General features: G+C 35.6%; 3 protein-coding genes and 1 long non-coding RNA gene across 4 annotated transcripts; 2 read left to right on the forward strand and 2 right to left on the reverse strand.

The window, feature by feature from the left end:
* Positions 1-54: 54 nt before the first annotated feature.
* Positions 55-27,895, reverse strand: LOC136808732 (glucose-6-phosphate exchanger SLC37A4-like). The gene is made up of 6 exons (XM_067065275.1): positions 27,473-27,895; positions 24,074-24,548; positions 22,888-22,973; positions 15,969-16,094; positions 744-882; positions 55-237 (listed from the first exon to the last, which is right to left on the reverse strand). Exons 1-6 carry the CDS (start codon positions 27,869-27,871, stop codon positions 77-79), a joined length of 1,386 nt encoding a protein of 461 aa, XP_066921376.1. The 5' UTR covers positions 27,872-27,895; the 3' UTR covers positions 55-76.
* On the forward strand, positions 6,566-9,733 carry LOC136808730 (uncharacterized). The gene is made up of 2 exons (XM_067065272.1): positions 6,566-7,117; positions 8,644-9,733. Exons 1-2 carry the CDS (start codon positions 6,902-6,904, stop codon positions 9,337-9,339), a joined length of 912 nt encoding a protein of 303 aa, XP_066921373.1. The 5' UTR covers positions 6,566-6,901; the 3' UTR covers positions 9,340-9,733.
* LOC136808733 (uncharacterized) lies at positions 13,294-16,258 on the forward strand. The gene is made up of 2 exons (XR_010846914.1): positions 13,294-13,660; positions 15,902-16,258. It is a non-coding gene; the product is annotated as an uncharacterized lncRNA (long non-coding RNA).
* On the reverse strand, positions 17,759-20,128 carry LOC136808731 (green fluorescent protein-like). The gene is made up of 4 exons (XM_067065274.1): positions 19,993-20,128; positions 19,398-19,619; positions 18,772-19,054; positions 17,759-18,097 (listed from the first exon to the last, which is right to left on the reverse strand). Exons 2-4 carry the CDS (start codon positions 19,616-19,618, stop codon positions 17,900-17,902), a joined length of 702 nt encoding a protein of 233 aa, XP_066921375.1. The 5' UTR covers position 19,619; positions 19,993-20,128; the 3' UTR covers positions 17,759-17,899.
* Positions 27,896-27,933: the final 38 nt, after the last annotated feature.

A 27,933-nucleotide genomic window follows, 5' to 3' on the forward strand; every position in this document is an offset into this window, starting at 1 on the left:
AAACAGACATCGATTGATTTTATTTTAACTAAAGGACCAACACAATACTCCCCTTGTGTAAACATAAATATACACATTAGTCCTTCTTCAGTTTCGAGATTTTCATTTCAATTTGGGTCAGAGAGATAAACAAAATACACGTGACACCAGAAATAGCCATTAGAGACGTATATGCACCATTCCAACCGTAGCTTGAACTTATAAACGCCAATGGGTATCCACCCAACACACTACCAACTAGAATATAAAGATAAATGGTGGATGATTCTTCAGGGATTCTTTATTCTATACATTGGTGATATTGTTGGCGAGAGAAGACACGTGAAAGGTTAAAGAGTTCTAGAGTTTATTCAAGGTCTTTCTAAGACAAAAGTCATAATATTGGGCTGATAGCTTTCTTGAGGTATATAAAGGTCCTTAGGGTTTTAAAACTAACATCTTAGGCTAAAAGGTTCCTTATGATGATGAGGTTAATTCTTTAAAAAAAATGTCCTTAAGACGTGGAGGGGATTTTTTTCCGGAAAGGGTTTTGGTGGTCAAGGCAAGTTCCCTTAGCGATCAGTTTATTCGTGAAATAATGTTTGGTACCTGTCCATATGGTAGTAGAGAGGGAATGACAAAAGACATGGAGGAAATTTTTTTTGGAAAGGGTTTTGGTTTCTAGATTAAAATAATTAGGGACTTTTCATGCGCATTGAAGTTAAGCGATTAGTTTATTAATTCGCAAAAATAATGTTTTGTACCTGTGGATATGGTTGTAGAAAGGGAATGGGTTGTTCCTTTCATTTCAGACGGAGCGCTCTCCATTACAACTAAGCCCAGCAAAGTGTGAGGTCCGTAACAAGAAAAACCCAAAATGAAACACGCTAACGATAAGATGATCTGAAAAATGAAATGATATTGTTTTATAAAGCGAGGCTGTGGGAAAAAACCCGGGGGGGGGGGGGTACTAGGGCAAAATGGGTTACGGGGATGCTCCGCTGGTCAGGGTACCTTTTTAAACCTCCACGAGTCCCAGGTAGGGTCGCAAAAACACCAAAATAGAAAAATCAGTCCCTCGTAGGGTGCCTTTTTTTGGAAAATTTGGGGAAAAAGTAGAACATTTGAGAAAATTTTGGAATTTCAGTCCCATTCAGGGTCACTTTTTTCGCAAATTTCGAGTCCCACGTAGGGTCCATTTTACGAACCTCAGCGGAGCACCCCCGTCGGTCGACAAGGGTAGTACCCCCCCCGGGGGAAAAAATTATTGTTCTTTGTATTCTTTCTTTCTTATAATACTTTTATACTACCACTCATGTACAACCTTCAACTCTTACCTTCTTAAACCTACACGAAAGGGGATTGCCTAGGGTAGGGTCGAATATGAATGATGGATTCCATGCATTGACGTCATTTCATAATGGCAAATCAATATCAAATGTACTTTTGGTAGCAAGGTGGACAGCTTTAACTCCTGACTGTGTCTTCTACCTTAAGGCCGGTCTCCATTTGCGCGCGCTGCAATCGCACTTTTTGTCTTCAATCCTTTTTGCTTGGAAAAAAGATTACGTCATAAAAATGTAGCGCGCGCTCAAAAAAAAAGTTGAACACATTTCAACTTTTTTCAACCGTTACGTCAGATCGCGCCAATGGAGTTGCTTCGTTTTTCTTTTGACCAATAGCGTGGAAGTTTTGCTCGAAAAATTGCAATCGCAGCGCGCGCAAGTGGAGACCGGCCTTTTCAGTCAATGAATTAACATGTTCCTCACAGCTACCCTATCATCGCGGGGATGCACTTTATGTCCAGCCTGTTTAAATCCTGTTGCCGTACCTCCTCCTACTGGTTTCGCTATAGATCTTGAAGTTGTTCAGACATTTTGTTATCTCGGTGATATGATTGGCAACAATGGTGGCTGTTTTGATGCATTTACTTCCTGTGTCAACGACGACCTCAAGTTTATCAATGCGACTGTCGACATGACTAACGATCGGGTAGCCTGGCGTACAATCATCAGAGGAAGGCGTCCAACCCCAGCTGCTGGGAACCACACACGTAAGTAAGTAAGTAAGAATTGAGTCTCATCTCTTAAGTCTCAACAAGATTAATGGTACCATTTTAACAAAAATTACAATTTGAGGTTGATTTTAAACTATCCTGGCATTTTGAACAGTTCGCAGAAACCAAAGAGTTCACAAAAAGGGAATATTTTGAAAGATTCTAAGGACATATCCTGTTTGGGCCCGATGACGAAGTCATAGTGGGGATTAATGTAGAAGTGAATAATTTGGTTTGTGGACGCTTGTTCGTACGTACTTTAAGGGGAACATCTCTGGCATTTGACAGAGGAGGTTAAAACTGTGATTTGAACGACGATTATGATGCGCAAAAACGTGGATAAATAAACATCGGTAATTTTAGAAATAATAACTATTGCAATTTTTCAATAAAATGGAAACGCGTTAGTTCCGAGAGTAATATATCAAATTATGGAAGGAGGTGTTCCAGATGGATTGACGCAATTGTGGTAGATGACCACTTGAATATTTTAAATGCACTTGATAGAAAAAACAGAACCATCCATCGCCAACCTGTTATTGATGTAAATAAGGTATTTATTGTAACCGTCGCAATGAGAAAACAGAAAAAAATAATAAAAGTTCTTGCCTTTTTTGGAAAAGACGGAAAAAGTGGTATTTGGTATTTCAGTGTCACTGAGGGTTATATTATTGAAATGAAGAATTTAAGTCCAAATTAGGTTTCAGCAATACAACCCTTTAGGCACTGAAAGAAGGCATACCGTTATCTTTCACTTATCGACCACTTATTCCTTGATTTCGCAAGAATCTACGATCTTCAATTAGTAAAGGTGTGTTAATCTTTAACTTTTCATCATTTTTATAAAAATAGAACAAATGACCTAGGGGCTACTAATTTTTTTTTCCATTAAAAATTCCTGGTTGCTAGGTAAAGAGCTTGACTAATAGAGAGTAAAGAACTTAACAAAAAATTCTTAGCTTCGATTCTTTCGATCTTTTTGACCTCGTAAAACTTGGAATTGTTACTTGAATTACTTAACTACCCTATCGGCCCTTTTTAGCCGGTCCTAAGTAGTCACCAGCCCTTCTACGCCGGCTCTTAATCTACGCTGAATAAATTGGCTTTAAAACAGCCCAGGTTTTGAAATTTGCATTTTATTTGCAAAAATATGGAGCCTTAAACATTTTATGGCTATATTAAGCTTAGTAACATATATCCTTGAACTTTTAGATTAGATGTTTGGTAAGTCCTCGTAGCTTCCTAAAGAGCACGTTAAACTCAACCTGGCCTTCATCAATTCTGCACACACCACGTTCTACTCTAAGTAGATTCAAATCCACGAAACGAATTTTGAAGAAGTCTCTACGGAGTTATAACTTCCTAAAGAGCACGTTAAACCCAACCTGGCCTCAATCCACTCTCTACATACCACGTTCTGCTCTAAAGGAATGTGGGTGGCGAATATGAAGGAAACATCGCATATATAGTGACAACGTGCTATGCACGCGGAATAACAGAACCTGCTCTAAGATTAGCCTTCATGTGGATCTGTTTTTATCTGGCTTCATCAGGAACGGGGGAAGCGGGGAGACTAGGGACACTTCAGCCTCCCCACTTTTGGGGAAATGACATTTTTTTCTCAAATTCCTCGCGAATTTTATCTCATTTTGAGCCTTCAGCCTCCCCATTTTAACGGCTGCTCCGCCGAGCCTGTTCATCAGAATGTTGAATTTCACTCTATTGTTATAATTCACGTCAATACAATCTGTGTTTAAATGTTTAAAAATCGAAGAAAACCATTGTAAAACAAAGACCACAATTGCATCAATCCATTTCTAGTCAAACCGGTTTTGAACCTGCGCAAACCCACAGTTTTTAAAACAGGAAAAAGGAAAACAGTGCAGGAATTAACTTAAAGCTCAAAAAACAATCAAAAGATTTTTTTTTTAAAACGTCAATGGAAATCAAAACGACGTTATTGAGCAAGTTTTACAGAGTTCTATATTTCGAATATATTATGACTTTTACCATAGGAAAATTTTGCCATACCCAAAATGACATGTATTTACATCGATGACTTTTTCTTAAATAGCTTATAATTCAGGAAGTAAGAAAAAAATGATCCTTCAAAGTGCCTTAACTTGAATGAAGTGAACAAAATTGTTTGATCCCTAACAGTTAAATGGTCCTTAATATGGTTCGATGGGGATTACATTCAAAACTCTTGGATCCGTTAATTCATTTCACTGATCCCTTTTTTTTACTTCCTTCCTTCCCCTTTTTACGTCTGATGGGTGTTTAGTATTAGTAAATTTACGGATTAAAAAGTTACTTTTTATGGGCTAAATAGTCCTGACGGGTCTGATTATTTTCACTGTTCGATTGTCTAGCCAAGGAACTTTACTTTACCAAACGAAAATGGAAAATATACCAAAACGTAATATACCAAATCCATTCATATCCAAGACACTCGTAAAAACACTAGAAGTATGACCTCAGGGCCCACTGCATGAAACCATATTCTCAATAAAGAGAGGTGACCAGAGAGTCAATGTAAGTTAAATTGCATCAACATTTTCATCAACTCATTTTTTAGGCTTTTCACCGAACAAACAGCATCAAATTTGTGTGATTAGTATGTACTTATAGAGACCGATGTAGGAGAGTATTTGACGAGGACTACAATTTGAGTTACCACCCAACTCTTTTTCATGTTAAGTGCCTGATGATAAACAAGTATTTTTGTTTCATCCTCGCTGTTATCTTAATCTTCTTACTCCTACGTTCAAAATATATCAACAACAAACAAGATTTTGTGGCTTATAAAAATAACTTCATCGTTGAATCATATGTATGATAAACCTGATATTTTCTCAGATTAAAATTGCATTGGAAGTAAGAAGGAATAAAGCTGCAATTTTTGCTGAAGCAAGCAAAAGGGATGTAGATGACATTATGTGTCCGTCCTTAATACCTATGACGTTTACTGGGGTTTTTGGCATTGATATGTCAAAATGACGCTATCAAAGGAGATTGAACGTGAACTAAAGGATCGAAGAAGTAAAATTAGGGTATAAAGACTAAAAGGCCTAAGATACTTCAATTATGTAGAACACTAATTAAGAACAATTCGAATGTGCCAATAAGATAAATAAGAACACTGGAACCTCAGTAGCAATTTACTGGTTCCTAATAAAAAAGAGACCTTCCTAAAAATATTATGATGAAGGCATAATGAGATATTGAATGTTTTGAAAGCGGAAAAATGATATCTTCACACGGGAATTCACTTTCTCTCAACCGTAGGCTAGACTAATAGAACACGTATCCAAAATATACAAAATGGCGGGTTAGATCAAATAGAAGTAACTGATGACAGGTTGTATTTTCATATTCAGATTTTGGCTCATGAAATACATCCTACGAAACCTAAAATAGTCACATTGAAAACATTACAGATAGCCTGTTATGGCATAAAATAACATTCGGAAGAAAAAGATTCGATTTTGATCCAGCATTATTTTGATTACTGTATTTGATTGAAATATTTCAGTTGATTTGATTTTCAAATAGATCCGGGAAGTTTCTCCTTCAAAGAAAAATTCACATTTGTCATATCATGATTAGCAATAAAGGAAAAGCGCTATTTCACAGAACGGTCAAAATATCAAGTGATCTAACTAGGACAAAAATGAATGGTTTTTGGCGATTTTTATTTTTGCCGGGTAACTAAGAACGGTGTCAAACTAAGTAAAAAGATGACAAAATTCAGAATACAAATGGTATTTCACAGAAAGAAACTTGTTCGGTAATTTACAAATACCTCCCACATGATCAATTTTAGCATTCCCGAAAATAACAATAGTATAGAAAATTAGTAAAGTACTGTTATGTTTCATAAAACCCTTTGTCCAAAGCTTCTCAAATTTTCTTGTAAATTTGTAAGACACTCTAGTCAGGCTTTAAAGGTCACTTTTCTATTGGCGTGAATTTTACTTTTACATAAGATTTGTGTAATGACGCTGGGAATAAATTGGGAAACAAGACCACAGTCAAATCTGTGCTAGAAATTCTTGTTTTTTGAACAAACACCGTAACTAACCAATCGGTCAAAAAGAGAATGATTCCAAATTTACTTTTTTACACGTCGGAGATATGATTGGTGTATTTATAAGAAACCAACTGGATTTTGATTCTAAGTTGTACTTAAAAATAAAATTAAAAGTGTGGTCTCAGAGACAGGGACGCGAAGCCTGAACAGTAGTTTTGAGACTGATTTATCAAATGATCCTAAGCCTATGTGGGCTGACTATAAATTTACAACTTATTGGGCACAAAACCATTCAATTCTGCCTCAGAGACAATCGTATGTTATATTTAACGTTACAACCCCTCGATTAAAACATTTTGTTCTTATAAAGGGTCACACCAATCGGAGGATTGGAAAAGAAAACAAAAAACTGTCAATCACAATCGAGATGATGGTGACAATAGGTCGATGACCGTTAGAAAAAGAATAGAAAAAGCAAACGTCTCGAACAGAAGGACATTTAAATATTGAATATCATGAAGTGAAGTTAGGTGAAAGAGATATAGTTTTGTCAAGAAAATATACAATATTGGACTAAGGAAAGGAAATTGGTAAAAACAGTACGCTGGGAAAGATTGATCAAAGATTAAGCAACATCTTCAAGTGTGACAAGGAGAATTTTGAAATTTTGGTTAGTGAACGGAACACCTCATCAAGATAATCGTAAAAAACACTTGAGAATTTTGTTGACCGTCAAGTGGATTTCTTAACTCTTTGTTTTGGTTTGTGGTGAATCCTCAATCTCATATAAAAAGTAAAATCATAAGTGTTAGTTATCCATATAACAGCCAAGGATGAAACAAGATCTTGATTCTCCAGTCTTGGTGAACGAGGATATGGTGACTGGCACATCATCTTTATTGGGTCGTCCCATGATGGTTATGGATGGTAACCTACTGTCCGCTTTTTGGAACAAAGGAGCTTGTATACCGGACAAATTAGTGGATAAGAAGGATATATTGAACGAATTGATCGATGAGATATTGATGTCTATGAGAGTCAAAAGCGATGTAAGTTTAACCCTTTGAGTGCCAGGGTCCTTTTTTCTAAGTTTTTTTTAAAAAATCGCTAGTTCAAACTTTAAGGGCTTATATCTCCTGATCTAGAAGGAATTAGAAGCTCGTATATAGCTCGTTGGATAGCTTAGAGTCTCTTCTTTCTTTTGGGCGCCTTCGGCGCCGCCCGATTTAGGAAAGGCGTGGTGGGCGGCGGCCAGGGGGGGGGGTAGGTTAGGGAATTAAAGCAGTCAGGCCCGCTGCGCGGACCTGACTGAACTGATGAAAAGGTGCCCAGTGGTAAAATTTCAAATCAATTCACTAGAAGACAGAATAAAGTAAAACAGGGCCAAATTTGGAGGTTCTTGGATCACTCGTTGACCAAAAATAGTCAAAAAAACGGTCAGAATCTCAAAAAAGTGAATTTTTGTCAATTTTTTGCATTTTTTTGACTTTTTTGCTTAAAATTTCGCTGGAAAGACTCACTTTTGAATTTTTTTTTGCTTGACCATAAAGGACAATCTAATTCCTACGAGTTCGACCAAAAATAACGATTTCTAACTCAAACTGGGCATTACAGGAGGGCTTCGCCCTCCTATATAGCCCATGTCGTATATATACGACATCGGCACTTAAAGGGTTAAAAGTTTCTTCTTTTGATTTTTTCAACAAAATTATTCAGATTGAGTTTTCTCGTTGAATAGGCTCTAGAAGTCAAAAACGAAAAAAGGAAAACATGTGGCAGATTGATGACCAGAGAGCCTAGTTTATGGTCTTCTCGTCATTTCAAATATTGCCCAAAGCAAGTATAATAATTCTCACACATCTTACATATCGTGAATGAAATTCTTAAGTGATTAATTACTTGATTAATTGTACTATAATTACAGTATTAAGTTGCAAAATTAATGAGATGGGGATTTTTAGAACAGCGATAGTCAACAAAAAAAAGTCCAGCAAAACTTGGTTAAAAAACCAGGACACAAAACGAAACTAATTAACTGGGTCACTGAGATAAAAGCTGACGATTAAGATAAATAATTGTTTCAAGAAAAGAATAAAAGATCCTTTCAACAACAAACCATTATGAGAACAAACATTAATGGTCCTTTTTGTTATTGTGTAACCACCTTAGGACCCCTTCAAGACTATAAACAATATATAGTGACGTCACTGATTGTTTGTATTCACCGTTAGGTTCGGAAATAATGACCTTGTTTTCTCTGACTGATTTCTGAGATTTTTTTCAGCTATCTTAGCAATTTTTTTCTTAACATTCCTTATAAGTAGAAATTGATAAATTCCCTGTTTTTTAGGGAAGTTAGAATGGAATATAGATAATTCGGGGATAACAGGAAATAACTCGAATATGAGTAACTTTAAAAATTATCTTATAAAAGGTCATATGATAAGGTAATCTTTAGACTTTTAGGACCAATGGTATATAAGTAAGATCCTCTAATGTCACTGATACTAACAGATACTAAACAATCCAAAACCCCGACTCGTCTAATCAAAAACTTCTACCTTATTTTCTACAGATGCACGATCCTGACGATTTAATGGACCTCATTAAAAACCACCGACGTGGCAGTACAGCGACGGCAAAATTACATAGCGTCAAACCTAAAGAACAGCAGCGTCGTAGTTGGGGGCCGGACGATACATGGTCCAGTCGTTTTGTTACTAAACAAAGTCTCTTGGAATCTTTATCTAAAGATCCTAAAAAACCAGAAATCACCAAAAAAGACAGTAAAAAATCTTCTTCGAAACGTTCGAAACATTCTAAAAAAACTTATCAACATTCAAATACTGAAAGCGTTTTGAATCTGCGAACATGCCAACCATTAGGTGGATTTCAGGCTCGAGGAAATAATTTACGACACCACAGTGAAAAAGACTACGACGCTGAAAATAGCGATAACGAATCAGAAATAGCGATCCGATTACATAACGATCGTAAATTATCGCAAAAACGTCGTGAACTTATGAAAATGATGTCTTGGATTTGTGATGAAGGTTTTGAATATATTCACAGTGAAAAAGTGAAAAACCTATCCGAGGCTGAAGTTTTTATTGATGTGATGTTGTCATCGACTATCCCGGTTCAAATGACATTCAAAGTCAATACACCAACAGACATAAATATAACATACCAATTTTTGCCAACATTTAAAGAAGAATATATGGTCTTGAACATCAGCAAAACACATTGTATGGTTATGAGGGCGTTTTGACTAAGAAACATACTTCAGCAATTCGAACTTTCTTTTAAGATTGTGTTGCTGATGAGAGACTTTGAAGATGGAATCATAAAAACAAACTTTGATGCTTTCCAAAGGCTTTTTATAAAGCCATTTTGGGAGGTAGCGAATAGGCGGACGAGAGAAGGCTTTCACAGGACCGAGATGGACGCGACATGAAGTAAATTCAACCAAAAAAAAATTTTTTTAACAAAAAGTAAGAGGGTTTTATGAGAATTTTTTTGTATCAAAAAATATTTATTTATACATATACGAGACGAAACAAAAACTTTATACCATATTGTAAATAATGTGTAAAATTTATTGTATTTTCAAGTTTTATTGGTTTAAATAAATTATCTTAAAGTATCTAATGGTTAAAACCTAATAGCATGTTAGTTCGTTTTTTAACTCCATCTTTTTCTAAAAACTCACTGGCGTTTTTATAGAAATGTTGGGATTCAATGCGAGGCCAAACATTTCAAAGGCATTTTTCCAAGCGCTAAATTTCAGGGGTAAAGTTCCCGGAGGTTATTTTTGCCAGGAACAACGGTGGTGCGCAGCAGTATCCAGTTCATTAAATAGCGACCGTAGTACAAATGTAGCGCAGGGCTGTGGATTCAATCACCCGCCGAGTCATACCAAATGACTTTTTACAGAAATGGCACTTGATGCCTCTCTGCTTGATGGTCAGCAATTAAAAGAAAGATTAAGGGTAGGTGGAGCAATCCAGGAAGAAAAAGTGGCGCACTCCCCTACCTTCGGGTAGATAGACATCTAATGAGGAGCCTTCGGGTCGCCTCCGACTGCGGCCGCAGACTTATTCACTTTTAATTTATAGATTTATAAGAGAGTGATTTTGGTTTCCTTAACATGAGGGATAGCACGGAAAGCGTTCCTAACAACCTGCACTACTTGTTTCATCTTGCTCACCCAGAGGGCTCTCAAAACACCGTGTTAGTGGTATGTTTCCTTTAGGAACGATATTAAACCCTTTGAGTCTCGTTTTGTCTCTCTGCCTTTGATTTGGTCGAAAACGATGCTCCTTGGACCACGTAGACATATTTTTGAAGTGCGAGACAAGATAATTTAGACCTTATTAATAAATTCTGATTAGTAAAAATTTGGTCTGGTTCTTCGTAATAATTTACCTTCTTCAAAGTACTGCTAAACTGAGGTTTACTCTCGCCAATGGTAACATATTCAGCTTGTATGTATTTTTTAATGCAGAAATAGGGGCAAGGACTTTCACAAGGGTCTTTCAGTATGTGTATGTTAAAAGGTTAATCAACATGCGAGTCATGGGAGCTCCTTTCATATTGATAATAAATCTCCAGCTTAACTTTCCATTTGCCTATGACCTAGATTAGGGGTAGAAACCAATCAAGTAGTCAGACGGCTGAAAAGTAAGTGTGAGTCGGTAGATATAAGTTTGGCATAAAATCATGGCTAATCCTCGAATAATAAGTTTTGGGGAAAATTTGTCCCGATAAATACAATACTAGTATGAATAAGTGAGGATCGCCTACTCTTAGGTGCCAAATAAACGGGGGCGTTCGAATAAACGGGAGGGTTGGAAAAAATTTTCAAATCAAATAAACGGGGGGACCTAATTACCGGGGGGTTGGAAAATGGACTTTTAAAAACACTAAAAAGGGTCAAAATAGACTAAATTTAGGCTTTTTGGAGTAAAACAAGAAACTTTCCTTTTGGGAGCTGGGAATTTTTTCAAAAATTAATAAACGGGGGGGTCCTAATAACGTCCGGGGGGGGGGGGGGGGGGTTGGAAAAAAAAAATTCGAAAAATAGGCGGGGGGGGGCGGGGGGGGGGGCATTTATTTGGCACCTAAGAGTACAACCATAACTGCAGGGAGGGAGGGAGGTAAAAAATATTTCATCCTGTCAGCTTTCAGTTAGAGCGTCGACTTTCCAGAAAAAGGTGGAAATAGATTTTGCTGATTGATGTTTTATATAATGACACCTAGTTGATGATCTGAGCGAAGAAACGTGGGCAGTACAGTATGATAGAGATGAGCCTGATTTAGATGCGTTTATTAGTTTAAAGTAATTGACGTCAGCAGTGATATAACAACAAGCTGAAATACTTGCACCATGGACCTCATTTGATTGGAAAATAATCCAAGGGAAGGATTAGAAGCCCCAAGATAGATGGCACCACTATTCTAGCATTTTAGTGTTAACTTTTGAAACCAGATTAACTTGAATGGACATTCATACGTACGACCCTTCGTATTATTACTTGTTCGTACGACCCTAACCTCTTCAAGGGGTTAGAGGTGTGGATTTCGGGCCCGTAGGTGCGAAATTTCCTAAGAAGCAGGATTTGAGAAATACGCATAAATTAGGAGGAAGGTTTCATCAAAAGATATTAATCAACATAAAGCTTTATGTGAACTGAAATCAATAAGGTGTTTACAGTAACGTGAAACAAAATTTTCAAAGGGTTGATTTTCCAAGTTTGGCTTTGACACCCATGATGCTCTTGTACTCTTGTGAACCTAGTAACCCCCCCCCCCCGGATGAAAAGTTTTAAATGTTTATCAATTCTCCATAATGGACGATAGTCACGATTTTGTCTTCCTATGCTAAGTGGATTGTTCGAAATATCATATGAATCAATACCTTGTAAGTTGTTGTGTTTCTTTCCATTGATGAGTCAGCTAAATTCTACTCGACTCTGGTAATATTTCTAAATACAGTGATTACTGTTATTCTTTTGCCAATATCCCTGAATATCCTAATAAGAAGCATTTTTTTGAATCAGGACTAGAACTGATAACAATGTGCGTAAGTTTAATAGATGCAGAGAAACATCAACATATATCGCCCTTGTTGAGGAGTGTTTACATTTTAACTGACCCTTGAGAAATTTCCTAATATTTCAAATCTCCTAGCTGGAAAGAAAATAAGCCTCCTCAATCAAAAGGGGTTGTAGTTGTGGTAAAATCAGTTTTTGAAAAAATATTTGACACAAAAGCATTGCCGTTGGGTTGGTAAAAAGTATGGTTTTGCAAGGAAAGGTCATTGTATGCCATTTTGCAAAGATGTACACTTGTTTACTCAGGACATGCCATATTGCTATAAAACTTATGAATAAAACAAATATTTAGCTGATGTTAAATTCCAACATTCATTTGATAAAATGTGAAATATTTGAACTTGTATTTTGTTGCACAAAATTTGTTTAGAGCTTAGATTTTGAGAATGGATGGACTTTGGTTCTTGTTTGTTCGCAAATGTCACCTTACTAAACAAGACACCAAAACCGTTTGAAATTTATCGAACCAGATTTAAAACATTTAAATCGTATCAGCCATATCTTTAAGTAATTGCTGACGAAAGTTCACTTTCACAAATAACTTCAAAATTACTTACTGTAGTAAATTTATGGTTTGCTAAACACGTTTCCATTTTTCCCATGAGATTATTCTTGGGCTATAAATTCTTACAATTTTCAAGAATATACCCTCAAAATTGTTTACAACAATGTTTCGAGCATTTGATATTAAGCTGATTTTACAGGTCGGATCTTTAACGAATCTTATATGTTGTACCATAAAAGGACTATAACAGTGAGTTTTACTGACAATTCCTGCATTAATAACACGCATGCGTAATTTATCATTCTTTAATTTAAACCATAAGTCGTTAATCTTTGCAATAAACGAAGAGGAATTAAATCATAGGGGCGGAAAAACTATCCGTGGTTGTGGACGGCGAAATTTGTCGTTTTTTATGAAATTTGTCGTTCTTTTTGTCGATTTTCAGCAAATGCAGGAATCGTGAGATAAAAGCCCTCATAACGAGCTTAAACTAAATTGTACGGTACCCGCTGTGTAGGCAATACATCAGATAACAGCAAATCGATGCACTGCACGACAATTTATCAAATATAGAAAAATACTCATTGACATTGTTTCCAAAGGGATGTACAAAATCTGCAAAATCTGCAGAAAGTTTTTGATAAGGAAACGAGTGTTTTGACACACAGGACAGATAAATGTCATCCATTGCATGACACAAAAGTTACAATAATCTTGCTTGATTGAGAAAGGAAGAGTAATATGTTTTAGTGGAGAAAAGATGATAACCACAAAAAATGATAACACAAAGAATGAGAATACAAGATAATAAACGGCGGAATGTTACCCATTATGTCCGTCGATTAAAGTGCAAAGGGCGTCCGTCCTTGAACATCGTCATCAAACGTACCGAAAATAACAAACTACACGATTTTTTATAAAAGCTGTTTTTAAAATTCATTAAAAAAAATGTACTGGTTATTGTTAAAAAGGTAAAAACTTTTTTGTATTATCAAACCATTTCTCGAGGAATTGAAGTTAGAAGTTTGATTATGGTTCTGAAGACTTCAGGATTTCAACTATAGGGGGCCTATAAGGGGCCTGACCTTCAAAACAGAAGCTTACAGTAATTGATATTTATTCATCCCTTCCTTAAAAACCTTCTCAGGTAGCCACCAAGAGATTCAAGGTCAATTTATACTGTAAATGTGTTGATTTGTATAAATGCTCCAACCTAGCAACCAAGGAGAATGTTCAAGCGAACTAAAGGAGTGCAAGTAAAAATAAAATTTTATTTGCTGTAGCTTGAGAATAACATGAGATTAAAAATGTTTGTCGTTGACATAAAGTAGGATGTTAAAGTCTATATACTAATCAATCACTCGTGAGTGTTTATTTCAAATTTACAAGTGCTGGTTTGGATCAATTTAATCCGAAAGTATCACATCAGATTTTTTTTGGTTAGATTTTTTCATCCGAGTGTGTTAGATGCTTTTATCTCCAGAAAAGCATATACCAGTGGATACCCCTTAAAACCACATACCCCTTAAAACCCACAATGTTGCATTTTTGGCTTTCATAACTACCAGATTTAATTTTATGTGGTATGTTTCACTTTTTTACAACCTCTTATAAATGTTCTTTCATAAAATACCAAATTTTAAGGATTTTAAAGATGCTAAAGTATCTTAAAATTCGAAGTTATTCAAAATTTTATCAAAAATCCCTTCAAAAAATCAGGTTTTTTGGACCTAGAAATTACACAATTGAATTTAAGGTCATAAAACCTATACTTTTTAGATACCTATACTTATGGTAGGTATGAAAAAATCATTTTCATCTTCGTGAATAGACCCCAACGAAAATGACAGGCCCTTAAAATTCTACTTTAAAAAGCACTTTTATGGTGGATGATCAATAAAATCTGAAAATCGAACTTTTCTCAAACCTGGTCATGTTGCATAACAAAATGTCACAAATTTGATGGAGATTTAGAAAAACATTAGAACCATAGGTCAAAAATGAAGCAAATGAAGGTTTTGGCCTTTCGTAGCCGTTTTTGACGAAAGAATCACACACAATTGCATTATGGGCATGAAATCCTGAAAAATGAAAATATTGTTGTGGGAATGAATTTCTAGCAAGTCTTTGAACCATTGAATCACGAAGCAACACCAAATTTGTATCCATCAGCTTGAGTATCCCGTTAGCAAGGGTCGGACTTTGTGGTTTTTAGCCTTATTTTTGTAGGTTTTAAGGGGTATTTTGATTTTAACACATATTTTTGAGATCATTTAGGTACTAATGGTATATTCATAACATTAGTAACTTTACAGTGAATCACTGTTCAAAATTTGAGGTCAAAAGAACTTTTTTGTAAAACGTTATTCGAGAAAAACCATTTTGTAGGTTTTAAGGGGTAAATAGCTAAAACTGCACTTTTTCACTTCCTCGTGAAAAACTGAAAACTGTTTTCTACAAAACATCACTGCTAGGGAAGACAATCATAGACAACGTACTTTCAACACAAAAAGTTTCAGCCTTACACTCCAACTAAACAATGAGATAGAGGGTACCACTTTTTATTGTGGGTTTTAAGGGGTATCCACTGGTATATTATCTGTTGGTATCTTTGTTTCTAAAGAGACGTAGAGTCCATTCACAAAGTGATCTTTTTATAGAGAATGATTTTACATGTTTTGCTGACAATATTTTTTCTCTTTAAGCAGGTTCTAGGCATATTGCCAAAATATACCCGGAAAAAAATGTGTTAGTGTAAAAGTAAAACTTTGACAGTTTTAAAAACACGATTCAGGAAACAGGAAAAATATGACTTGGATATCTAAAAATAAGGATGAACTTTTATCTTTGATGTATGGTACAACCGACTGGCTGAGAAACATAGCTGCTAATATATGTTCAACACTTATCGAACTAAAATTGCTTGTCTAGACAACATATCGTTGAGCTTATCTGACAGTCTACAAGTCTTTTTATAAGAACATCCAAAATCTTGAAAGCTTTTAAGCCTAAAAAAGTTCTTAACCTGTTCTTATTTTCACTATACTTTGAGAGTGTTTTTCTACTATTTCCTAAAAAATAGAGTCCGGAATGCCTTACAAATGTACTCAATTTGTTTACGATCATATTTTGGCTATAGATGCCTTATGCTCTTTATTTAGTTTGTTCTTATAAAAAAACTAAGTTCTGCCTGTTCTAATTTTAATTTAAAGGAAAGAGTAATGAAACTTTTCGACGAATAACGCAAATTGGTTTGAACACAAGAAATTCGAAACTTACTGTGACAGTGGCCTTTGTTAATTGCACGACATCCAGTAGAATGAAGAGTAAAAATGCCACAATGCTGGTCAGCGTACTGACGATCATCACCAAAACACGTGGATTGCCTGTCATCTTGGTGGAATACTGAAAGATGAAAGTATTTAATTTTTTAATATTAATTATTTTTTATTTAATTCTTGGTAAATTATAATTTGCTTGATTGGAGTCTTTTGTAATTAGTGTAATGCAGTGATATAGCTGCTATAATAAGAAAGTTATTACGTGATAATATGAGTTTAAACTGTATAAACTGTTTCTAAATGTCGTCACATGAATAAGTTTATGTTCAAACATTATAAAACAAAAGACTGGACATAGCTGCTCACATGGGAATTATAATTTTATTTTTTCTAATTATTTTTTTTCTAATTACTCATTAATTTTTACGACTTGTCGATTCTAGCGGTGTTTGAATTTTGAATTTTTTCAATTAGATCAAACTTGTATCATATGTAGCTGATGATTGTAAGCATGAAACTTTAAGTTCTACATTTTAAAAAAAGTTTTGACTCATCATTATTGTATTGCTCCTTTACGTAGAGCACTGTCTTTGGTGAAACAAACCCACCTTTATTGCTACTAGATTACAGTTACACTTTTCATATCTATTTTTCTAAATTTTAAATGCTTGAGAGCTTTTATAATCGTCCAAAATGTTCCAAAATTCTGAATATCTTATCTAGTATGGTCTAGAACCACTAATTTATCAATAAAATACTTTGGCGCATGTTTTTTAGGCCGAAAACTTCAAATATATTTCCGTCTAACCATTTCTTTTCTTAATTGTGTTCAAAAGTTTAAAGCAGTGAACTGGTTTAAGGCCTGCGAGATGATATCTGCTTGAAAAATTTTTTATATGTGTTGAAATTAATAGCGAAAATCATTCCATCCCACGGTGCCGCCAAATTGAGTTATAGGTAACTTTTAAGGTGCTTAAATAGAAAGCATCGTAGCTAACATAATAAGTTTTATCATCCCTGCTGGTGGGTAAAATGTTGCACCAGAGAAACAATGATTTTTCGGTTATAATTATATTTGATTTGATTATAAACTCTAGTGCTCAAGAAAATACCTTCTATCGATTATTATGTTCAACAGATATCAAAATAGGGCGTGGCATGAGCACCAAGCTTCAGAACAAGATTCAGAACAATTCGAAATAAGTATTGAAGGCTTTTTATTCAAAGTTTCAACACAAACAATTTCTCTTCTATAAAGATTCACACCCAATCATTGGGTTTTCAACACCAACTCGAGATTAGAAACAGGAATGTATTTGTACATCTAAGAAGATTGAAAGCATTTAGCTTTTCAAAATCATAATGTCATAAATGTTATACCGTGTGACTGGGAACCCCATTCTGCCTTTTTATTATTGTTGGAGTACAAATGTCAATGTAGCAACGGGTCAAAATCAGTTAGAAGACTACTAGATCTACTTTTTCCTTGATATTATACTAATAGCTACATGCTAAAGGAGGCGTAGAGTGTTTATTTGAGGGGGCGTAGTATTTTTATTTGAGCGCGGGGTCCTGATTACCCATGATTCCCTTTGACCGTGGAATAGACTCTACCGAATGTTTTTAAAAAACGCCCTTTTTGAGATTTTTACGTACAAATTTTTAATTAAAGGAATTTTAGTACAAATTCAGAATAGGCTGTTTCAATCTTGTCACAAAATTTCGGGTAGATATTTGACGGTGGAATAATTTTTGAGGCGTATGAAATATTTAATTCCAATAAGCATGTGCAAAATATATAAAATTTATTTCAACTATGAAAATAAAGTATGAATCAAACAGATTATAATAGATATATAAAACTTCAATTATAATTAATGACAAACAACGATTAAACTTGAGAATCCAATAATAAAAGTTGATATCTCATTATTTAGAGGTATGGTGACTAGCGTGGACTTGTTCCTTCATGATAATATGTTCCCTCGTTTCGTTGGCATCCTTACTGTATTCGAATTTGTAATGATGATAAAGCTTGGTCATTGGAAGGGAGGGTCCGTCAGAAAGAGGTCTGATCACTTGGTCAATACGGATTGCTTGATAATCGCCATCTACCGTCTCCGAAAGCTGTGAAAGATAAGGACATAAACCAGATTATGATGACTACATATTTACAGGTTTCAGCTCTTTTTATATAGATTTTCTAATCTTAAACTTTGGTCATACACATGTTATAAACAGTAGCGTGATGGCCCCAACGGCCAAATTACTTTGGGGGCACCGAAATACATAGGGTGTAAAAAGTCTCTGATTACTAATTTCGGTTTGGCCGAATTTTAGTCGACCCACCACGCTACTGGTTATAAAATGCGTTTTTTTTGCACCACTGTACTAAAAAAATTTCTCAATTCAAAAGTTATTCAAAAAAACCTCTTATCGAACATGGCAGTCTATTCTCATCTCAAACATTCAACTGAAACTGAATTATTGCCAGTTAATCTCCACAGATATAAAACATTTTCCTGAAAGTATATATAAGAATGCTAGGACCAGGGGTTTTGCTTTGTTTTTGGTAGGCTGGCGAATGAAGAATTAACTCTGGCGATTTCTAGATTCTAGGCCGGCGAATTTTTAGCAAGCGCAGTGCATTGATTAGCGTAAATATGTACTTTAGATGGCGAACTGAATTTTTCGAACGGCGAATTGTAAGTTTTTCGTGCCTTTCGTGCCGTTCGCCGGGCCTAAATGAGACCCCTGTAGAACTGTATCTGAAATTACTAGAATTGACAAAATTTCAGTACCTTGACGAATTCACAGTTGTATCCATCTTTTCCCGGGAAATAGACGGAACAGATATCAGGTTCCACTTCCCGAAGACGTTTGCCAAAAACATTACCATCGGGTTTAAAACCGCCACCGTTAACTTTGACGCGGTTGTAAATCACTCCGTTTTCGTACGTTAACGTATGTACGGACGTATACTCTCCATCATCGACAAAATGACTGTGTCGTGTTTGGACGTAACCCTCTGGGAACAGACTCTTGATGTGGTCAGGTATATCTTTTGGGTAACGGGTGAAACAACTAAAAACGTGGGAAAGAGTTGACATTTTCGATTGAGTCTAAGTGACCTTGAAAAGTCTTTTTTAAACACATAATTCTTTTGTCATAATAGTGTCATAATGCACCATTGGCGTTTGTAAATGAGAAACTTTCCAAGATTTGTTTTACACATTGTATTTAAACTTTTTCTGTGCTAATATTTAAACCAAAGCACCCAAAATGAAAAGGATAGGTCCTACTCTATCCAACGAGCTTTAAATTCCATCTAGATCAAATTAAAGATTAAGCTAGTCAATTTTGCTCACTTTATGAAGAACCTGACACTAGTAGAGTTGTGGTACGATTAAAATAAAGCTCTACTTACACTTGTCCGTATTGGAAATTATGAGTGATTGCTGACCATGAGCATGGCAGTTCACCTTCGGAAACAACATATTTGCCAACCATCAATCCTTTCTCAGCATTGCCAACACCTTTGCCACGAATGGAGAATTTGTGATCATCAATGTCAAAATCAACTTCCACGACAAAAGGAAGTTCTTTGTTGAAAATCAGAGCGCCAACATTGAATGAGCTCATGTCCATTCTAGAACCACATTGCGAAAGATTTTTTTTGAATTTTGCTGTTACTATGTGTAGACTGGGTTGTAGTTTACCAGGTAGGATTGACCACTCTAATTGATCTCATTGATATCTGAAGTTGTTGCATTGATTCTCTTAGACTGAGATTTCTGATCATCCCTTCCTGGTAAACTCGCACCAATCCCCCCATTGTTGTGTTTAAGGGTGATAGGTGTGGAAGGTCAATCTTTTTTGTAACAACTATCAACTCTGGTATAGATGATTAAAAGGTTGAAACTTGCTTCAAACTCATTGATTTCAAAGTAGCTCAGTAAGAGGACACTGTTGGAAAAATAGAGGAACATATTGCGTAAAAAGAGATATGTAATGTGACTTACTTTGTGAGGTGGTAGATGTATATCAGCTAATGTGCGAGTCTTCAGAACTCCTTCAAAAGTGATGCTTTGGTCAAGTGAACAACTCATATTTATACCCAGAATAGTCACGTGTAACACCCATGTTGCCTGGATCAGTGAATCGTCCACCCTGGGCAGACTCACTACAAATTATAATCCGATAAAGTCTCCTTGCTTTGCATAGTATAGTCGTCCAACCAAGATTTCAATTATTTTGTGTCACCTACAACTCCAGGCCTGGTCACACGTCTGTACATAGTGTTGTGTAATATAAGGGAACTGGTTTTGTCGTTCTTTTGTCAAAGAGTGTTTAAGTAAAGACTAAATTGCATAAATTACTATTAATTTAATTTCCTCGCATTTTTCAGACATCATCCTTTAACGAGAAAAACATTCCAGTTCATCTTTTTAACCCTTTCCATACCGGTGTCAACATCATCCACCAAATTCGGATACATAATAAATTTTGTCCTCTAGAGAGTTAATTGTAAGTTTCATAACTGCAACCCCTCCTTCAATCTTGTCAGGTCTAGCTGCGCATGCACGCGAAGTCGAAGGTTATTATTACTCTAAGTTACCCAAAGAGTTTAACGAATGAGAAACAAACTCTTAAAAAAAGGTCCTGGTACTTAAAGGGTTAACGAGAAACCAATTTGTACAACTGTCTTTAGTTAATATTTCATCCTTTAACGAGAAAAACATTCAATACGGTAATTTGAAGTTGTAGTAAGCTCCGTCAGTCTTTGACCCATAAAAATTTGGACAGTCTTTAGCAGGGAACCCCCCCCCCCCCCCTAAATCACAAAAATTACTTCAAATATATTCAATTCTAAGGTTTCTAAGGTTTGGCCAAAGTACCTAAAGTAAATTCGTGCAATTTTACATGGATGCATGCATCTTGTCATATGCAGTTTGCGAGTTCACAAGTGAGGAGAGAGATATAATGTAGATAGCAAAATTACGTATACTGCAAATTTACTACACGTTTTGGAATGCATCAAATTTTGCTACAATTTTACTGAATGTGAATAAATCTCGTCGAAATGAGCCAAAGAGAACTCCATTCCAATAAAATCACTCAAGTATCCCAATGAACCTCAAAAGTTTGGATTCGGTAATAATTTGGCAACAATCTTTATAATCATGAATGGGTTAGGTAAACTTTGGTGGGACCTCATAAATTTGACACTGGCATGGCCAAAGCAAAGGGAATGATTATCACTTAGGTTCTTTTTTTTCAGGGACACGTTCAATTCAGACATCAAACACTCTGGTGCACTCCGCTTCGATTGGAGAGTATTAAATGTACTTTCATCAAAAAACAAACCTCTATTTATCAAACTATTACAGTTAAAATAATGCTGTGTGAGAGACGATTATTGTTTGATCTTTTTAAAGTTATCATCATTGCGGTTGATATCCTCCTTCTATTTACTTCTCCAGCTCTTTCTTCACAATTGAAATTCACCGAATTTTTCAATGTGTTGTCTACACAAACTTATATAACTTAACAACTGAGTGTACTAGTAAAATGTTGGTCGGTATGATGCAAATTGCCGAAAAAGAATTGGTAGACTTTTCCTATTTCCTGTAATAGTATGGGGCTTATATGCCGAAATAATATCGAGAGATTGTTTACCCGTCCCACCACTTAGTAACTCCGGAATTTTCAAACATTTTAATTATGGGCGGACACGAAAAACCAACATTCGTTCACCTGCTTAGTTCCACTTTCCAATTAACCCAATGCCGCTACCAGCATATGAGATCTCTCGATTTTTGCGCTTCTGAACCAGTATGTAGGTTTGGGCCTAGGTGCGCCGCAACCACCACTCTTCTCCCACCCGACGAATGAAAAAATAAGTCGAAAGGGATTTTTTATTAGTTGGGGATGTGTACACACATTTAAAATTGAAAAATATTTGAAGTTACGGAGTGATGGCATTTGATGGGTTGAGCTTCATTTTGCTTTATATTCAAAGCTTTTAAGTTCAAAACAAGATGGTTATGCCACAGTCTACTTCAGCATTGTCGTAAACTTTCTGTTATCATTAATTTGAGTAAAAAAAAGGCGTGGAAATCATGTATAATCTGTAATAGGGTTGGCTTATGATATCAAACTCTCTGATTCTATTGGGTTTGTATACATCCATCGTAATTCTATCTGATCGAACATTTTGCAGATGTCTTTGCTGATAAAAAACTTGTGGTGAGTTCATGATAAAAAGCGATCACTAACCTTAGAACGAATAATCATTAATGATTAATCAGATTCTAATTTGCATCGAGTCAAAGAGAGATTATGTCTATATGTGATTTGAGGAAAAATTTCAACCTGAGAAATCAATTAAGTTCATTCGCTTTTCTTTTTTTTTGATCAACTCCTGTTTTGCTCGTCATTTTTCACTAATGGAAATGAATGCTGGGGTCCAGATGCAATCCCCAAAAATACATGCATGGGTCATACTTAGAAAGTCACCCCTTTCATTCAGACCTCGATACTGCTTTACAATTAGTTAAAGTTAAAGTTAAAGTTAAAGTCCCCCCCCCCCCCACGTTCGCTCTTATTATAGAGCGCTAAAACGTTACTTGCCGTGTAATAAATCGAAACTAATTTAAAGGGATAATCAGATAGTACAGGGATTGTCCTGTAAATTCTTTATCTTTCTTGGTGAAACCTCCTATTCATTTTTGCTCAACTTTTCCTTCAAATAAAAAATTTGAAATCTCTTAAACGACTCTCCGAAAATGTGTTCTTACGTTGAAATTCTATTGTTTCCTTACCAAAAGTTTATAAAAACTGCCAACTTGAAGAATGTTGACTTTTGAATTCTCTAAAAAAAACCTGGTTGGAAAAACAACGAATAACCAGCATACCTTTTGAACGAGAACATCGGATATGCCACCAGAAATCAAACTTGCAATAAAACCACCTGTTTGGAATACCATCACGTTGAAATTCGCTGGAAAAGGAAGGATAAAAAGGCTGTTTACATTAACCCTATTCAACCTAGGTATTTAGGGGCGGTTCAGAACTAGGGGGGGGGGGCTTTTCCTGTACCACCCCTTAACTTTTGATCTAGTGGGTCTTTTTGGATGAAATTTGGCACACATCTTTGTGACGTAAGGTAACTTTTCACAATTTTTTTTTGATGACGTCACTCATCATGCCTAAAGTGGGCAAAAACCGAAAATTTCCTTTGTTCTTATAAATAGCTATTGTACTCTAAGAAAGGCTTCAGAAAAAAGTTGCCTGAGTTTAAAATGCTTATTTTATCCTAAATATTCAATAAATTACGGTTTAAACGATATATTTGACATTGAAAATAAATTTGTATAGGAAAAGTGTCAATTTTTGTGACACCTTACTGTCAGAAATGTCATCATGCTCAAGGTGTGAAAATATTTAGGTGTCAATTTTTTTTCATTTCGAAGCTAAATAAAAGTTAGGAATTTACAGAAAATTTCACCGCAAAAGCTCTATTATTTCAGGAGCTAGGCCGAATAGGGTTAAAGAACTTCGTCTGTCGATTTTTAGAAATTCTCTAGGCAAACTCAGATAAAAATCATACTTCAAAAGAACGAATTCTCTTTTTTTTTAACATATTAGAGTATACGGATTTGGGCTCTATATCTGACCTGGACTTAGATTTAATATAACGAAAAATCAGGGTAAATGGTAAGTCTGAATCACAGACCTCTACAAAACTGTATGTAGTATAAGGAGCAGGAATCCGTTAGTGGATTCCAGCAGTCTATATAAATGAGCGTTGGTAAAGAGCGGTAAGTAACTGTAATGCAGTGGTAGAGCATCCTCCTACTGTGCACAAGGTTGTGGATTCAACACTCAGCCGAGTCATACCAAAGGTTTCCAAAATGGTACTCGATGCCTCTCTACTTGATGCTCAGCAATTAAAAGAATGATCAAGGGTAAGTGGAGTAATCCAGGGACAAATACTGCCACCCTCCCTACCTTCGGGTCGATAGCCATCGAAAGTGGAGTCTTCGGGACGCCTCCGACGCAGTCGCAGTCTTACTAACTTAAAGAGCGGTCTTTCCCTACCTTCAGTTTGCGACGAGGATCTGCCAGTCAGCAGATACAATTGCAACCAATCTTCAGATCCTACTTTGACCAGTGACCACAGCAAATAACAACTACTTATCAACCAAAACACCGGACTGGTGAAGAGAAGAGTGAACGGTGAAGAAGTTGGTGTGGAGCCGGTGCCTTCATTTTTTGTTGATATTGTCTGTGAAGAATCTGAGCTTTTGGAGATATTAGTATCTGCTGTATTTCCAACTTTAGTCGAGGAAGATACTCCTGATTGTTTATTTTTATCGTCTGACAGCCCTGGTAGCGGTTTTTGGTACTCCTTGATGGTTACTGTTGCAATGAGGGCAAAAACACAGGTGATACTACCAATGATGAAGAAACACGTTTTCCAATGATGATCTTTGGTGATGACCATGATAATGAATGGAGTGATGCTGGTACCGATATTGATGGTGGAAGAGAGGAGCGACCAGACGGTCCCAATCTGTAAAGATGAGCCAAAAAAACATCTTATGACATGGTATAGGGTGGGCTTGGACTTCTCTTATTATATGTCCCTAATTTCCACATTGCTGGGAATTTAGGATTCAGTATGCAAAATTTCTCATGGTCATATAATGAAATGATACACGAAATTTTTTTTTTGTTTACAGTTTGTTACAGTTGTTTTAGATCTGTCGAATAATCTGTTTGTTTTGATCAAAGACCTGATGCTCCCAATATTTGATCCTAAGGACCCCCAGGTGACAGACAGATCTTTGGACTTTGGATTTTGACAGCAGTAGCTTTTTAAAGTGGACGAACTCATTTTAATTATATTTACAAAAATAGGATTAAATTGAACTGTCATTATCATCATTCATTAAAGGGTGATTTAGAGTGGCATCATATTACAGTTTGTAACCTCTTCAAAAACAAATTTGGGCGAAATAACAAGAAACAAAATATGAAGTGTTTAGATAGTGTATGAGTAGCACTTGTACTAGAAAAAGCAAGAACACGAAATTCCAACACACATGACATAAGTTTATTATCTCTTAGCTATGGATATAAACAAGGGGTATCAAAAAATCATTCTCATTTTTTCATAACGTTTAGATTCGGGGCCCACTTTTTATGGATTGTATCACAAAAAGAATTCGTTTGTGAGTTAAGCAAGTTTTATTGGTCATGATGTTAACTGCTTACTATTTGAATTGAATAAGTTAGAATAGGGGAAATATTAATCAGGAGAATCAGTTAACGGTTAAATTATAATTCTAGATTGAACATGTTGTGTTTTAGGTGTAAAATATTATTATACAGGAGAACCAGGAGAAGCTACACCACACTAACCATGGATCATTTACCAAGACATCGGCAACAAGAGTACAAGGAGAAATTGAGACGTAGAGTTTTGGAAAAGAATGAACAACTTTTGGTCCCTATCATGAGTACATTGACAAGCCCAATGACCAGAAAGATTGTTGACATTTACACTGATAATCTAAATGGAGACGAAAGCACCTTTATTGCTTTAACCTATCCTCAACCAGGAGAAATATTGAAACTGTTTGAAGGTAGGGATACAATTTCAAATGATGACTATATCTGTCTTGAAGACGAATTTAAAAAATGCAAGAAAATGTTTCAATTTTGGTCAGCTGATTATGACAAGCAACGTGATCTGCATCTGAAACATATGTTGGATGTTTATACTAAAGGTTCTTGGATTTTATACACTGTCACTAACATGTTAGAAGATCTTGTGAAGGCTACAGGAGAGAAAGACAGCAGATTTGTATTCAACTACTATTTTGGAATTGCCGCAAATATCATTGAATCTAGAACCTTTAAGGAGGATTTTTCCGTACATCACGATTATTACATAAAGCCACTTACAATGGAACACTTTTATGGGTCAGTTATAGAGAATTTAAGAGAGCAGTTTGGACGAGAACCCACTTTACGAAGCGACCAGCTTAAAATTAGTTTGTTATTTGGCTTATTCCCAGGTATTTTTACAAAATATTCCGACAAGTTAGTTGGTTGGATTTCCCTAACTTACGCTGGTGAAATTGGTTCATTGTATGTGGACCCAAAACATCGTAACAATGGATTAGGGCATTCACTGTGGTATTTCATCAAACGTAAAGCCAAACAAATTAATGTTTTTTCATCGGGTTATGTAAAACAACCTCGCAATGAAAAGGGAAAGAGTTATGTATCATTTAGTGGTGTGTTGGGTTTTAAGCAAGGTATGTCAAAATTATGAAAGCATACGAGAGGTGAATACTGGATGGGGAGGTTTACGAAGTTTTTTATATTTTGAGATACTTTTAAGGATTTTTGACATTCGATATATTTTGGCAATTTTTATTCATTTTTAAAGCATTATTTTGATTTTTGGAACCTTTAAAGGCTGTGGACTAAAGTTTTAGTGCCATTTATTTTAAATTTTGAGACTTTGAATATAAAAATAAAGGATTTTTACAATTCTCCGAGTGAATGTTTTTTACTTGAATTTACAGTCCTGGACAAATCTTTAACTTTCTTTGATATTTTTTAGCATTTATTTGGGGAATTCGTAAAGAACAAAATAAAATGATGAGAACTCGAACGCTTCTAATTAATTTTCATCCCTATTATAAAAATCCTAAATCCATAAAAGATACTCTTTAGAGATTTATGTCCGGGGGTACCCCCAGACAAACGGAGTGCGCAGTAATGCTGCTCTTAAGGGAGCCTTTTTTAGATTCTCAAATTCCCGTTAAGGATTGTACAAAACATTTACAATTTTCGAAAATCCCACCCACCCGTCTTCCGACAAACCTAGTACCTCTCGGGGATTCATAAAAGCATTTCAAGTCCCTTGTTATATTACAGTTTTCGCATATTCAATTTCAAGATAATATTTCGATTGCCAAGATGATTAAAATAATATTTCACCCTGATCGTTTATAAAAAAACCATTCAAACTCATTATGTACTGTAAATCAATGAGTAAGTGAAATAAGGTGGAAATTCTTTGTTCGAGAAATAGATATTCCACTCCCAAAGTAATTAAAGTGGGTTTTTGGAAATCAAAGTTGAGATCCATTATAAGGATACAAATTACTTACCGCTTTTTCAAAGACTTACTTTAAAACATTCAGCATGATATCAACAAAAAATACCCAATAGTGAACTGACTGAGCTTTTATGAAAAATCTGCATGCTGAATGGACCTACTTGAAGGCTAATGTAATAAGAAAATAGAAAAAAACAATACTCAGCCACTTTCTAAAGACCTTGCCCTCTGTCTTTGTGCAAAAAAAATAGAAAAGCTGGAAAGATAGTAACAGACGAACGGGCGGGGACGGACAAGGGTTAATTTGTAGGATCTCCAGGGTCTAAAAAGGGATCAAAACAATAAAATTTAGGAGAAACCTCCGCTTTGTTGTACCATTGGTTGACCAGAACAGCAATAGCATTCCATCCAAAAGCTTGAAAGAATCCATTGGCAAGTACAATCCAAAAGAACATATTTTTCTCTCCAACAGCACTGAAAGCCAGATTAGTCAATCCACAACAAAACAATCCGAAACAAAAAATCTTCTTATTACTGTATTGATCCACTAAGAATCCAGTTAAGAATTTCCCGATCGAATACGTGATCATTTGTAGGCTAGCCATCAGACCAAAATCTCTTTTAGTCATCCTCATCGTGGAATCTTCCATTAGAATGGGAACTGAAAATGTTAACGATTTTCTGGTTACATAATACAAACAGTGTCCGATGAAACATGATACGAACAAACTCCTTCGCCATATTCCACTTTGTGTCATTTTAAACGAAGTTTTTGTACTGTTTTCTCTACAAAGACAAAAAAGCAATTTACACTTAATAC

Source organism: Clytia hemisphaerica, unplaced genomic scaffold, assembly GCF_902728285.1.
Source record: "Clytia hemisphaerica strain Z4C2 unplaced genomic scaffold, Clytia hemisphaerica genome assembly, whole genome shotgun sequence".
NCBI classification, from domain to species: Eukaryota; Metazoa; Cnidaria; class Hydrozoa; order Leptothecata; family Clytiidae; genus Clytia; species Clytia hemisphaerica.